Source organism: Oncorhynchus masou, chromosome 1 (assembly GCF_036934945.1).
Source record: "Oncorhynchus masou masou isolate Uvic2021 chromosome 1, UVic_Omas_1.1, whole genome shotgun sequence".
In the NCBI taxonomy this organism is placed as follows: Eukaryota; Metazoa; Chordata; class Actinopteri; order Salmoniformes; family Salmonidae; genus Oncorhynchus; species Oncorhynchus masou.
The window spans coordinates 46,234,732-46,249,951 of record NC_088212.1 but is presented as its reverse complement, the minus strand read 5'-3'; the positions used below and the strand labels follow the sequence as shown (position 1 = coordinate 46,249,951).

The window sequence follows — 15,220 nt, the reverse complement described above, 5'->3', positions numbered from 1 at the left end:
AATATATAAAAAAGGAGGAATGGGTATATGTCCCCCAAGACCAACCCCATCCACTTAGGATGACTTATATATATATACACATATATAGATACACACATATATACTTTAAAATCATTTAATTAAATAAGTAAATAGGAAAACAAACCCAGTAAAATTCAACATTTGTATAAATGTAACCCTCTGTTGAACATCATAACAAGCCAGAAAATTGACAAATGCTTGGCATTTAATACCCGTCCTGCAGTGTTCGCTCGGCTATACAACCTTCAAACCCGTGCCATCCGCCACCAAGCACCAGGGCAGACCAATATGAGAGCAAAATTGCAAGATTACGTTATAATGCTGTAATTCCATCAAATGGTTGTTTTATGCGACAGAATAAGGGGTTGTTAGACTGCTCATCTGTGTGTGTTCTACTGAGGATGGGCCTCTGGAAAATGTACGATGTCTTTGGGTGATACCGCATTCCAGAGCATGAGTTAATGGGGCGGCAGGTAGTCTAGTGGTTAGTGTGTTGGGCCAGTAACCAAAAGGTTGCTAGATCAAATCTCCAAACTGACAAGTAAAAAAATCTGTTGTTCTAACCCTGAACAAGGCAGTTAACAATTCCTAGGTCATCATTGTAAATAAGAATTTGTTCTTAACTCACTTGCCTGGTTAAATTTAAAAAAAGTAATGTTATATAAGATACCAGGGAGAGATGACTTCAGGGCCAAAAATTGGAGTCTACACAATGAGAGCTGATTTTACAGCAGATAATGTCTGCTGTGAATTCTAAGTATCTTTCATACAAATCTTAACCTTGTGACCCATTCCATTTATCTGTTGTTTGTCATGTAGACTGAAGGAGGATGGACTTTGCTATAAAATGCTGTGGCTTAAACCAGCTCGTTGAGTTCTCAGTGATCACCTCCAGGGGTGATGACTGCAGTAATTAAATAATAAAGTTGGATTGTTTTGAAGAAATCTAAAAGTCTCTCCTTTTGATTACAATAATTCCACCACACCAACCAGTCACATAGTAAAGAATAATACACATGGTCCTTTGGGAGTATAAACTTGTATGTAACATGTCTAAAGAAGGCCAGTTGAATTGCTTCTTTAATCAGGACAACAGTTTTCAGCTGTGCTAACATAATTGCAACAGGGTTTTCTAATGATCAATTAGCCTTTTAAAATGATCAACTTGGATTAGCTAACACAACGTGCCATTGGAACACAGGAGTGATGGTTGCTGATAATGTAGATATTCCATCAAAGCATCCGTTTCCAGCTACAATAGTCATTTGCAACATTAACAATGTCTACACTGTATTTCTGACCAATTTGACGTTATTTTAATGGACAAAAAATGTGCTTTTCTTTCAAAAACATGGACATTTCTAAGTGACCCCAAACTTTTGAACGGTAGTGAACATAACATCATTGTTCATATTGTTAAGTTACTGGATGAATAATTGTCATTTGTTTTGGCAGCATGGTGGAGGCACATCTCGAATCAAGATATGAATTCCCTGTTTGGTCTACTTGACTAGTTGATTAGTAATTTGGGTTCGATTCCAGATTAAATATTACAAAATTAACACGGTGGGGGAGGTGTTGGTCAAGAATTAATAGTAAATTGTTCGCCCTGGATCGGCGCACGAGAAAATGTGCCTTCACATGTTGCTGCTCACCAGCTCCTCCTAGGCATTCTATTTCTATGGCTGGCTTCTCCCCTGTCTGCAATTCAGCTTGCCACAGAAAACATTTGTCTCACTGCTTCTCTCCATTCTGAATTGTCCAAATGAGAGACTGGTCTGTGCCATCCGGTTCAGGCATAGTATGTCCTACTTGCAGTCCCTCTCTCGTTGCCATGTTTCATTGGTTAGAACAAAACACTTACGGGAAAAAGTGGTGGTGTGGATATTTGTTTCACATCCATGATAATAGTTTCTAATGACCATCATAATGATGTGTAACAATGGAAAAGCAAGATGGCACTTGGGGATAGGTGAGGAGAGGGAGGGGTGTTCTCTTCATCAAAGATGACAGCAGATCAAAGATGACAGCAGAATGATATTCTGTTGAAAAGGTTGAACCCACGCGTTGTGTTTGTCATGGAAACAGCGTTGGCAACAAGGCTCTTTGTCTCGAGTCAACAGAGTTTATTTCACACCGCAAAAATGACAGTTACATTTCACCACTCTTTGTGTTTCATATATACGTATATATAGAACCGGTCCAAAAAATGTAGAACACATACTCATTCAAGGGGTTTTTCTTTATTTTTACTATTTACTATAATAGTGAAGACATCAAAACTATGAAATAACACATATGGAATCATGTAGTAATCAAAAAAAGTGTTAAACAAATGAACAAATTATCAATTAGCCACCCTTTGCCTTGATGACAGCCCTGCACACTCTTGGCATTCTCTCAACCAGCTTATATATAGTCATACATATACACCTGTAGGCATCATGCTGTATGAAGTATAAGTCCATGCCTTGTCTTTTGCCACCTTTTACCGTGCCACCTTTTACCTTGCCACCTTTCACCGTGCCACCTTTTACCGTGCCACCTTTTACCGTGCCACCGTTTACCATGCCACCTTTACCGTGCCATCTTTTACTGTGCCATCTTTTACCGTGCCACCTTTTTCTGTGCCACCTTTTACCGTGCCTGTCATTAAAAAGGCACTAGATGTATTTTAGATGTATTTTAGATGTATTTTTTGGCAGAAATGGTTTAATATCCTCCATGTCTATGTCTCTACTCTCTCCCTTCCTGTGCTGTTGTTGTTTGGTTGTTTGTCATGTCATTAGAGGATAGAGGAAGGCGAGTGGAGGGGGAAAGGGGGATGAAGGGATAGAGGGATGAGTGGAGGGGGATGGAGAATATGTCTCCATCCTTATTAAACAGAAACGGATGGAGGAGGACACTGTAGTCTGGCGCCTTTGGGTTACTCAGACCTCCGGTTCTGTGTGTCTGTGTCAAATCAAATCAAATGTTATTGGTCGCATACATATATTTAGCAGTGTGTGTATTTGCGTGTGTGTGTGCTTGCGCACATGCTGAGGTGCACTCACAAAGGTCAATCAGGTCAGGCTAATATACTGTACCATCATACAGAGGTTTCAGGACTTGACCCTCTGTGTGAGAAACAACTGGCAGGTCACAGAGACGTCAACATCATCTGATGGTTGCTCTTGTGTTATGAGGCTGTTAGTGTAAACAGGCAGAACAATAAGCAGATATCAGTTCCCGTTCTCTATTACATTATCAGGCTGAGTGTAATTGAGTGATGTATTGGACTGTGAACCACAGACACAGAGTCACAAGCCCCAGGGATGGGGTGGCGGGGACTAGTAGTTGTTAGCGTTGGATTTTGTTTGCTCAGGAATGTGAGTGGTGATTTTAGACCTAAAGGTCAGGTCATAGGTAATGTACACTACCGTTCAAAAGTTTGGGGTCACTTAGAAATGGCCTTGTTGAAAGACAGATAGCTGTGGAATGTGTTGGACGAGAGGAAAGCAACGTGTGAAACAGGGGAGACAGATGGACATCTGTGGATTAGATGAAGGAGGGGTTGAGGTCAGGAGGTGAGGACAGATTTTCTTAAAGGAGTAATAAAGGTTTGGTATCCTGTTACCCTCTTTATTAACTTCCTGTAGAGCCATAAACTGTAAGGATTGGAGAGAGGGAGTGTCTTAAGTAGGATGAATATAACTATGATGGAGGGAATAACATTTTTTTTGCCAAGGCAGGAAACTTCAGTGGCTTCTGATTAAATTCAATTTTCACAGAACTGCTTGTTTCAATTTCGATGAGGCTCTCTTGTTCAGATATCAGTATGTGGACTGGAGGCAGGGCATGAAAGGGATAATGAATCCAGTTGTTTGTGTCATCCGTTTCAAGAAAGTTCCTGGGAAAGTACCTGCGTAATTGCGCACCCAACTCACTCAGGTGCTTCGCTATATCACATTTGACATTGTCCGTAAACTTGAGTTAATTTGCGCACAAAAAATCTTACAATGATGGAAAGACCTGTGCGTTGTCCTTGTTAATGCAGACAAAGAAAAGCTCCAACTTCTTAATTATAGCCTCAATTTTGTCCCGCACATTGAATATAGTTGCGGAGAGTCCCTGTAATCCTAGATTCAGACCATTCAGACGAGAAAAAACATCACCCAGTCATGTGAGAAATTCGGTCAGACAAGTGAAAATTATCGTCAGTAAAGGAAACTTTAAACTTGTCTCTCAATTTAAAAAAAAATGTGTCAATACTTTGCCCCAGCGCACTTCTGTGTGTTGTAAAAGCGTTACATGGTCGCTGCACATATCATTGCATAGTGCAGAAAATACACGAGAATTCAGGGGCCTTGCTTTAACAAAGTTAACAATTTTCACTGTACTGTCCAAAATATATTTCAAGCTGTCAGGCATTCCCTTGGCAGCAAGAGCCTCTTGGTGGATGCTGCAGTGTACCCAAGTGGCGTCGGGAGCAACTGCTTGCACGCGCATTACCACAACACTATGTTTCCCTGTCATGGCTGGCTTTTGCGCCATCAGTACAGATACCAACACATCTTCACCACCAAAGTCAATTTGATGTCACAAAGCTGTCCAGTACTTTAAAAATATCCTCTTCTGCTGTCCTGTTTCCAGTGGTTTGCAGAAGAGGATGTCGTCCTTAATTGACCCCCCATAAACGTAACAGACATATACCAGGAGCTGTGCCAGGCCCGCCACATCTGTTGACTCATCCAGCTGTAACGCATAGAATTCACTGGCTTGTATGCGAAGCAGTAATTGTTTCAAACATCTCCTGCCATGTCACTGATGCATCGTGAAACAATGTTTGCTTCGTGAAACTCGGTAGCTCACCATATAAGATGCTTCTAGCCCCTTCTTATTAATGGTATCTGTTGCTTTTATACATGTCGTGCTACTCGAAAGTCGTCTTAATTCTCGCAAAAAAAAAAACTCCCGTGGCTTATTTTTAAATTGGCATGTTTTGTTTTTAAATGTCTGCGCAAGAGTGAAGGTTTCATCTAGTTGTGAGCTAGTACTTTTGCGCATCTAACACACTGGCTGAGGAAAGGCACTACTCCCAATATAATTAAACCCAAATCAATGTTGTTCTCATCATATTTGCGCCTCTGAGATGGTTCATGTCCTTGTCTGTTGTTCGGTGCTTTCCCGAGTAAGGGCGCAGTAGCTCTTCGGCTGCATCAGATTCACAACTGTCAGTGTCCATGCAAGCTGGGCAAATGTAGAATTACTGATGATAAATGGACTTAATTAAGGTATCACTTGTCAATTTAAATAACGGCACTTTAATAATGTGTACATATCCTACACTACTCATCTCATATGTATATACTGTATTCTATTCTATACCATCTACTGCACCTTGCCTATGCCGCACATCCATTGCTCATCCATATGTTTATATGTACAAAGTCTTATTCATCCCTATACATTTGTGTGTATAAGGTAGTTGTTGTGAATTTGTTAGATTACTTGTTAGATATTACTGTATTGTCGGAACTAGAAGCACAAGTATTTCGCTACACTCGCATTAACATCTGCTAACCATGTGCATGTGAACAATAAAATTTGATTTGATTTTCGTGCAAACGGAATGAACAGTAGCTACGTTTGGCTACATACGGACTGTTAGTGGAATTCCCACGAGAGAGTAACGGTTAATGCGATTGGATGTTAACTTGTCAACTTGTGTTGTTGTTTTTTTTTTTTTTTTTTTTTCTCCCCAATTTCGTGGTATCCAATTGTTGTAGTAGCTACTATCTTGTCTCATCGCTACAACTCCCGTACGGGCTCGGGAGAGACAAAAGTTGAAAGTCATGCGTCCTCCGATACACAACCCAACCAGCCGCACTGTTTCTTAACACAGCGCACATCCAACCCGGAAGCCAGCCGCACCAATGTGCCGGAGGAAACACTGTGTACCTGGCAACCTTGGTTAGCGCGCACTGCGCCCGTCCCGCCACAGGAGTCGCTGGTGCGCGATGAGACAAGGACATCCCTACTGACCAAGCCCTCCCTAACCCGGACGACGCTAGGCCAATTGTGCGTCGCCCCTCGGACCTCACGGTCGCGGCCGGTTACGACAGAGCCTGGGTGCAAACCCAGAGTCTCTGATGGCACAGCTGGCGCTGTAGTACAGCGCCCTTGACTACTGCGCCACCCAGGAGGCCGACATTGTGTTGTTATTTTGCTAAACACTAGATGGTTTCGTTTGATTTTTGGCAATGAAACGAGGGTACTCAGACGAGAAAAAAACCTCACCCAAATGAATGCTGTTAGAAAATATAAATGGACTGTTTGAAAATGGAAGAATTATTATTATTATTATTTTAAAATCTGAATCACATTTTTATTTGGCGTACCCCCAAAGGCATTGCGTGTAACCCTAGGGGTACTGTTTTAAACAATTGAGACATGGATTGTGTGTGTGCCATTCAGAGAGTGAATGGGCAAGACAAAATATGCCTTTGAACAGGGTATAGTAGTAGGTTCCAGGTGCACCAGTTTGTGTCAAGAACTCCAATGCTGCTGGATTTTTCAAGCTCAACAGTTTCCCGTGTGTATCAAGAATGATGGTCCACCACCCAAAGGACATCCTGCCAACTTGATACAACTGTGGGAAGCAGTGGAGTCAACATGGGCCAGCATCCCTGTGGAACGTGTTTGACACCTTGTAGAGTCCATTCCCTGACAAATTGAGGCTGTTCTGAGGGCAAAACTCAATATTAGGAAGTTGTTCCTAATATTTTGTACACTGTTTCTAAAACATTGAACACAGTGATACAGTAGTTCCAAAGAAAGTAGTTCCAAAAAAGTAGTTCCAAAGAACAGTTTTTCTGGACAGGGGATAGATCATACTGTAGATTTAAGCTAAAAGCATTATTCAGTATGTAGGGATAATTATCTTACCATTATCTTACCAGTACTCTATATACTTTCCACTTTGACTCGGTCTATGAAGCTATTTTATAAATAGCTCTCACACACACACACACACACACACACACACACACACACACACACACACACACACACACACACCAGTGGCGGTTGGTGCCATTTAAGATGAGGGAGGATGATATTTTTTTTATTTCTATTACAGCATATTGGATGACTGACATTCATATTCCATTCAGCCAGCTCAATGTAACATCAATAGGTTTAGGCTATTACATGATACTCAAATTTTCCCTGTACACATCATGAGGTTGCTCCAACCTAGCCTATGAATGAAAGTTTACAACATAGGTGCACAGGTTGAGAGCATTTTGAAGGTGGCAGACAGTGACACATTCAATACCGCCTTGCACACTCTTGCCTTCATCTAGCTGATCTAGGGTGTAATCATTAGTCCAACAGTTTCAAATGTCGGTGGAAGGAATCGGTGGAATGAATGCAAACACAGTTCACTTTCATAGCAACCACATAAAAACAGCCTCATCACTTTGCTCATTGTATAGATAATTCCTTCTAGCAACTACAGTATCTACGCACTCTCCTCCTCTCACCTCTTCCCTTCGCTTGTGGACTTCAGTGCACAACACATCAGCTGTCTTTGACCAAGCCAAACCTTCATATCATGACCACTAACATGACCACTAACCTGAATTTGTACAATTTGATTTGATTTGATACACACGGCCTACATTGTTGTCAAGTCATAGTCAACATAAATACTAACGCGTAAACCCGCTATAATCATGCAGTACATTGTACAGTCAGAAAGTGGTTTAGCAGTTACACCGGCGGGCCCCGTTGGCAATATATTTCTAAAACCAAAAGCTTTGACTTTGAAGAGCTACCATGTTGGATAGCCATAGCCAGCTAGCTAATATACTGTAGCATCCCTCTCTGTTTCAGCAGGGTGTTTGAGTAGGCTAAACTAGCTAGCTGCATCTTTTGATTGGGTGGACAACATGTCAGTTCATGCTGCAAGAGCTCTGATAGGTTGGAAGACGTGCTCCGGAAGTTGTCATAATTACTGTGCAAGAACCATGGTCCTCCCTGGTTTTGTATAGAAGTCAATGTACCCAGAGGAGGACAGAAGCTAGCTGTCCTCCGGCTACAACATAGTGCTATCCTACATAGTGCTGCTGAAGCTACTGTAGACGTTCATTGCACAACAGTGTTTTAATCAATTATTTGGTGACGTGAATATATTTAGTATAGTTTTATCTGAAAAGGAAGGTTTTTAATGTTTCACAATAAAAAAAATGAAATTCACTGAGGAGCATGGTCCTCCCCTTCCTCCTCTGCGGAGCCTCCACTGACACACACACACACACACACACACACACACACACAGACACACACACACACACACACACACACACACACACACACACACACACACACACACACACACACACAGACACACACACCACACACACACACAGAAATACAATACACAGATACTCTATCCACACTCCTCACTATAGCTGTACTGCATGTGGGTGGACTGGGGCTGAGTAGTGGCACACAGTGCATTGAGAGGTGCATAATGTATTAGATGCTACTGCTACCGTTGCTGCTATTAATGTGTTCACTAATGGACCTACCAAAGGTTCTATGTTGGAAATACCTTTTGAAGTAAGAGGGTCCCTCTGTGCATACCCTCACAATGGAACATCTGCAAACACACAAAAGCTTTTTATATGGACGATATCATTAACATGCCACCTATTATTGTCTATATATACACGTGTGTCTATATAGCGGGGGTAGGTCAGGTTACTTTGGGATTTTGGTAATAAGGCCCTTTATCGACTTCCCCAGAGTCAGATGAACTCATGGATACCATTTTTATGTATCCGCGTGCAGTTTGAAGGAGGTTGCTAACTAGCGTGAGCGCAATTCAAATCAAAATCAAATCAAATGTATTTATATAGCCCTTCGTACATCAGCTGATATCTCAAAGTGCTGTACAGAAACCCAGCCTAAAACCCCAAACAGCAAGCAATGCAGGTGTAGAAGCACGGTGGCTAGGAAAAACTCCCTATAAAGGTCAAAACCTAGGAAGAAACCTAGAGAGGAACCAGGCTATGTGGGGTGGCCAGTCCTCTTCAATTGCTAACAAGCGTTAGTGCAATGACTGGAAGTCTATCGGTATCTGCTAGCATGCTAGTAGATACTGTACCCACAGACTTCCAGTCATTGCGCTAACGCTAGTTAGCATTGGCTTATGAAACTACCCCTAACATCCTTCTAAATGGACACAGAGACATACAAATGCTGATTACATTCAATCTCTATGATATAAGGATGATTAGAATAAAGAATAAAACTTTTATTTTTCTATAAATAACCATGAGTGAATCATTCAAACCCACGACTTTTAACGTAGATCAGATATTTGTCACTTTATTGTTTTTGAATGTCAGGAAGTTTTAGTCAAAATAGGTAATTATGATTGATTGCAGTAAAGGCCAAAGACACATCTGAGCAGTTGGTACAAATCTATTAATACGCTGAAATGACATGCAGTGCACAAATCAGTGTTTGATTTAGCCCAATCACAATCAGTGGTTACCAGCAGGGAACTATTCAATACCAATGCACGTGTTAATATTTAGGCCTACCCTCCACTGTCCAATGACAAGAATGCATTTGGCTGCAATGCATTGTTGATTCAATCAACCCTTTTGTGTCACTGGTTAAATATCTAATAATGCCTATGTTCTTATACATCCATCCATCCCTACATTCATCCATCCATCCCTCTTTCTCCCTCTCTTCCCTCAGACACTCTGTCAGTGCCTCGCTGGTCCCCACAGATCCCTCGGAGAGACCTGGGAAACTCCATAAAACACAGGTAATGTGTGTGTGTGTGTGTACACTTGAATGAAGGTATGAGTGTGTTCAGGCATTAATTTGTGTGTGTGTGTGTCTTAATGTGTGTCTTCCTCTACCAGAGACAGACAGAATGTCGGTCCAATTTAAGGGGGCGCTAGCATAACTCCTCTCCCTGTTCTATTCCTGTTTGAATATCTGATGAATCCCAAATGTCACTAATCTCCAAATTAAACAGTACACCTCCGCTATTGGTCATGGGAATCTTCCAACCTACCGACTTTCTCTCTCCTTCTCTCTCTCTCTCTGTTTCTTTGTCCCTCCTCTCTCTCTTATTCGCTGTCTTTCTCCACCTCCCCCTCCCCCCCTTTCTCTCAGCCTCAGAAGTACGTGGGTGTTAGCTCACTGCTGAATGTTAATGACGAGGAAAGACAGTGGTTGTGCACACACGTCTTAATGCATCATCAGCCAGGGACGAGCGCAAATGTAATTTATATTGGCATTAAATCTCAAGCTGTTATTAAAAGGACAAATGCTAGTTTCTAGGGAGATGGACAACTTTATTTCTCTTTATACTCTTTCTGACATGGTGATTGTCATACATCGAGGCACAAATAGAGATCTATCTTCAAAGATATGGCTCTAAGCACAGGTTATTATTCGTAAGTAAATCATAGCAATGCAATAAACTACTGGCTATAGCAACATCTCCCTGGGAATGAAAAAGATCTATCTGTCAAATCATATCTCACCTTTAATGTCAGTCTAACGGTAACTTAGGCAGCGTATGTACGCCTGCCAAAGCAATGTAACATTTAGGCCCCGATCACCAAAATTAGAGCGGGATGCCAGATTGAATTGTGCCCTCCCTGATTCTGTTTAGCACAATACAAGGCAATACGAAGGTTCCTAATGAAGAGATTTGGATTCTGTCAACCCATTCCTATTCCATTACTCCAGCCAGCCCGCTGCTGGTACCCAGACGTCAGATCTATCAGAAAATAAACCCAGAGTTTTTCTTAAATTGGGCACTCAGATACTTCATCCAACCCCAAAGTAGGGAATTGCTTTTTATCATTCAAGACAATTGAGACACACTGTAGTCTTGCTCTGAACGCTGTGCCATGGGCTCTGCTGGGCTCCATCTTCATCTCTGTGACTGATTGCTGTGTTACTGTGTTGATGTAGCAGAATGGCCTCTGTCACAGCCTTTATTCACAGACATCACAGCCACAAACTGAACATTGGTGCAGAATATTGAAAGGAGTGGGGGCCCCCAAATTGAATCAAGGTGCATTGGAGATTGGAGCTCATATTGTTGCGCGGTGGGGAAAGATTAGCCCTATAGGTGTCCATCTTTCTTATGTTATGGAAACATCAACCTGCCAAAGAAATAATAATAATATCATATTTTTTTATGTGACTTGTGAATATGAGGCATTCTATGACAAAAGACATTTGACATCACAAGGTGAATGGGAATGATAATCCAAAAGGTCACAAGCAATCTGTGATGTTTTTCTGCAGTGATCCACACCTGGTGGCTTTTGTTTGCACTCGTTTATGCATGAACAAACAGGTGGAAGAGATGTTTTGTTTTGTTTATGTGCTCAGATCTCTCTCTCTCTCTCTCTCTCTCGCTCTCTCTCTGTCTTCCCCTCTCTCTCTTCTTGTGCTTGCAGGTTTTCCACCAAGTATTGGATGTCTCAGACATGCATAGTGTGTGGAAAAGGAATGTTGTTTGGACTTAAATGTAAAAACTGCAAGTAAGGTCCTTCCTTGTATTATTCTAATCTGTGTTCAGAAAACATTACTGCGCGATTATAAAAGTTTTATTGCCGTGCATCACATGTTTCTAAGGATTTGCTTTAACAGAAGATAAGAAAACAAAAACAAAAAAAACATCAACATCAATCAATGATCCTCCTGGTTGGTTATAAAGGTTATAATCAAATCTCAGGCTATAAACTCTTTCTTGTCATCCATATTTGTTCTTTCACATTATTATTAGAATTCTGGAAAGGACATTTGTCACCGTATACTTGGGAAAATCTCTGAAAAGAACAAGCAATTATCATTTAAAACAGATTACTTAAGTAAATTAACCAATTTTTACAACCAACTGAATGTGACATTTTTGACACAAGGGAAATAATTGGGTGGAACTCAGACAGCGCTTTATTTCCTTAATGACCCAGACTATTAAAAGTTCAAGAATGGGTTTATTTTAACTGTTTGTAAAATGAGTAGCAGAGATTCAGTGATGTCTGGGGTTGCATACGAAGTGACACCCTATTCCCTATATAATGCACTGCTTTTGATCAGACTCTGATCAAAAATAGTGCACTATGTAGGGAATAGGATGCCATTGCTGATGCTACCTTGGTGAGTGTTTTACTCTGTTGTTTCACCAGGCTGAAGTGCCACAACAAATGTACCAAAGAAGCCCCACCTTGCCATTTACTGATCATCCAAAGAGGAGGAGGAAGTAACCCCCTCAAAGGTAAAAGGACTGTTGGACCAGCAGCTTACTGTAGGACTGAAGACTGACTTCATATGCAGGTCCAATAACTTCAAGGACGATTTCACCACTCGTCTTTCAATTCATACATGTTATGTCATTTAACTGATTATTTTATCCAAAGCGACTGAAAGCAGTGATTGCATGCATTATGTACCATTTTAATCGCAGTAGAACGTCTTGATACACATGGCACAAAACTTGAGTATTATTCTCATCGTAAGCAGTAACACAAACTGCACATGCATCTCAAGCTAGGAGACACATACAGTGCCTTGCGAAAGTATTCGGCCCCCTTGAACTTTGCGACTTTTTGCCACATTTCAGGCTTCAAACATAAAGATATAAAACTGTATTTTTTTGTGAAGAATCAACAACAAGTGGGACACAATCATGAAGTGGAACGACATTTATTGGATATTTCAAACGTTTTTAACAAATCAAAAACTGAAAAATTGGGCGTGCAAAATTATTCAGCCCCTTTACTTTCAGTGCAGCAAACTCTCTCCAGAAGTTCAGTGAGGATCTCTGAATGATCCAATGTTGACCTAAATGACTAATGATGATAAATACAATCCACCTGTGTGTAATCAAGTCTCCGTATAAATGCACCTGCACTGTGATAGTCTCAGAGGTCCGTTAAAAGGGCAGAGAGCATCATGAAGAACAAGGAACACACAGGCAGGTCCGAGATACTGTTGTGAAGAAGTTTAAAGCTGGATTTGGATACAAAAAGATTTCCCAAGCTTTAAACATCCCAAGGAGCACTGTGCAAGCGATAATATTGAAATGGAAGGAGTATCAGACCACTGCAAATCTACCAAGACCTGGCCGTCCCTCTAAACTTTCAGCTCATACAAGGAGAAGACTGATCAGAGATGCAGCCAAGAGGCCCATGATCACTCTGGATGAACTGCAGAGATCTACAGCTGAGGTGGGAGACTCTGTCCATAGGACAACAATCAGTCGTATATTGCACAAATCTGGCCTTTATGGAAGAGTGGCAAGAAGAAAGCCATTTCTTAAAGATATCCATAAAAATGTTGTTTAAAGTTTGCCACAAGCCACCTGGGAGACACACCAAACATGTGGAAGAAGGTGCTCTGGTCAGATGAAACCAAAATTGAACTTTTTGGCAACAATGCAAAACGTTATGTTTGGCGTAAAAGCAACACAGCTCATCACAATGAACACACCATCCCCACTGTCAAACATGGCGGTGGTAGCATCATGGTTTGAGCCTGCTTTTCAGCAGGGACAGGGAAGATGGTTAAAATTGATGGGAAGATGGATGGAGCCAAATACAGGACCATTCTGGAAGAAAACCTGATGGAGTCTGCAAAAGACCTGAGACTGGGACGGAGATTTGTCTTCCAACAAGACAATGATCCAAAACATAAAGCAAAATCTACAATGGAATGGTTCAGAAATAAACATATCCAGGTGTTAGAATGGCCAAGTCAAAGTCCAGACCTGAATCCAATCGAGAATCTGTGGAAAGAACTGAAAACTGCTGTTCACAAATGCTCTCCATCCAACCTCATTGAGCTCGAGCTGTTTTGCAAGGAGGAATGGGAAAAAAATTCAGTCTCTCGATGTGCAAAACGGATAGCGACATACCCCAAGCGACTTACAGCTGTAATCGCAGCAAAAGATGTCGCTACAAAGTATTAACTTAAGGGGGCTGAATAATTTTGCACGCCCAATTTTTCAGTTTTTGATTTGTTAAAAACGTTTGAAATATCCAATAAATGTCGTTCCACTTCATGATTGTGTCCCACTTGTTGTTGATTCTTCACAAAAAAATACAGTTTTATATCTTTATGTTTGAAGCCTGAAATGTGGCAAAAGGTCGCAAAGTTCAAGGGGGCTGAATACTTTCGCAAGGCACTGTATATAGTCCTACTGTAATTACGCAGTGCATATTCATATTAGGTATACTTATTAGGATTCCTAGAATATAGGTGCTTTTGCTATTGAAGTACTATTTTAAAAGATCATCATTCTCTATTATAGTGCTATTGTTATTGAAACTTTACTTTAAAAAACAACTCATTCTCTGTTATAGTGCTTATGTTACTGAAGTATTACTTTAAAGGACAACTCATTCTCTGTGATAGTGCTTTTGTTTGAAGTACTCATTTAAAAAGATTCTCTGTCATCTAAAGTGAGCTTTACACCTTTCTCTTTTTCACCCAACCGGTGTGACAGATCACCAAGGAAATCAAGGTAAAATAATACATTTATGAACCTTTCTTTTGTTTTAGTACAGAACCTTCAAAAAAAGCAAGGGAAGATTCAAGTCTCTGCTACTTGAAGTTGGCAAGCTACAGTATCGTAGGGTGTTCTTAAGTGTTCCCTTGCGAGAGCAAAAAAGGACCATCTTCAAAGAAGAAGAGCTTGTCATATTTTCACATTCAGAAATTTGAGAAAATAAACACTTTCTCTCAGTGTCTTGTTGTTTGTCTGATTCGGTCTATCCCCAGCTCGTCTGGTACGGACTGAATCGGTACCATGTGACATCAACAACCCGCTCAGGTACACAGACCTGCACATCAGTCAGACGCTGCCCAAAACCAACAAAATCAACAAGGTAGGAACTACCAGACGCATGAAGGCATGCTCACATGTACATGCGCCCACACACTCGCACCCCCCCCGTTCTGTGCTTCCACATCTGAGCTCTGTTGTCTTGGTATCTGTTATTTTGGTCTGTTTGAAATGTGCATCACCTGTCCAAGACCAGTCAGACGGACCAGCATTACTTAACCAGCCACCGACAACTGGATTATTTTAAAAACAAATTAATTTTCACACTTCAACAGTAGCAGCGCGTCAATCCCACAGATACTTTTCAATTCTTCAAACATT

General features: G+C 41.1%; 1 protein-coding gene across 1 annotated transcript in view; it reads left to right on the top strand.

The window, feature by feature from the left end:
• Positions 1–15,220, top strand: part of LOC135525931 (kinase suppressor of Ras 2-like) — an 86,789-nt gene that overhangs the window by 22,640 nt on the left and 48,929 nt on the right. The window contains exon 3 of the mRNA XM_064954303.1: positions 14,836–14,942. Within this exon, the coding sequence (XP_064810375.1) occupies positions 14,836–14,942 (107 nt within the window). The remainder of the gene's footprint in view (positions 1–14,835; positions 14,943–15,220) is intronic.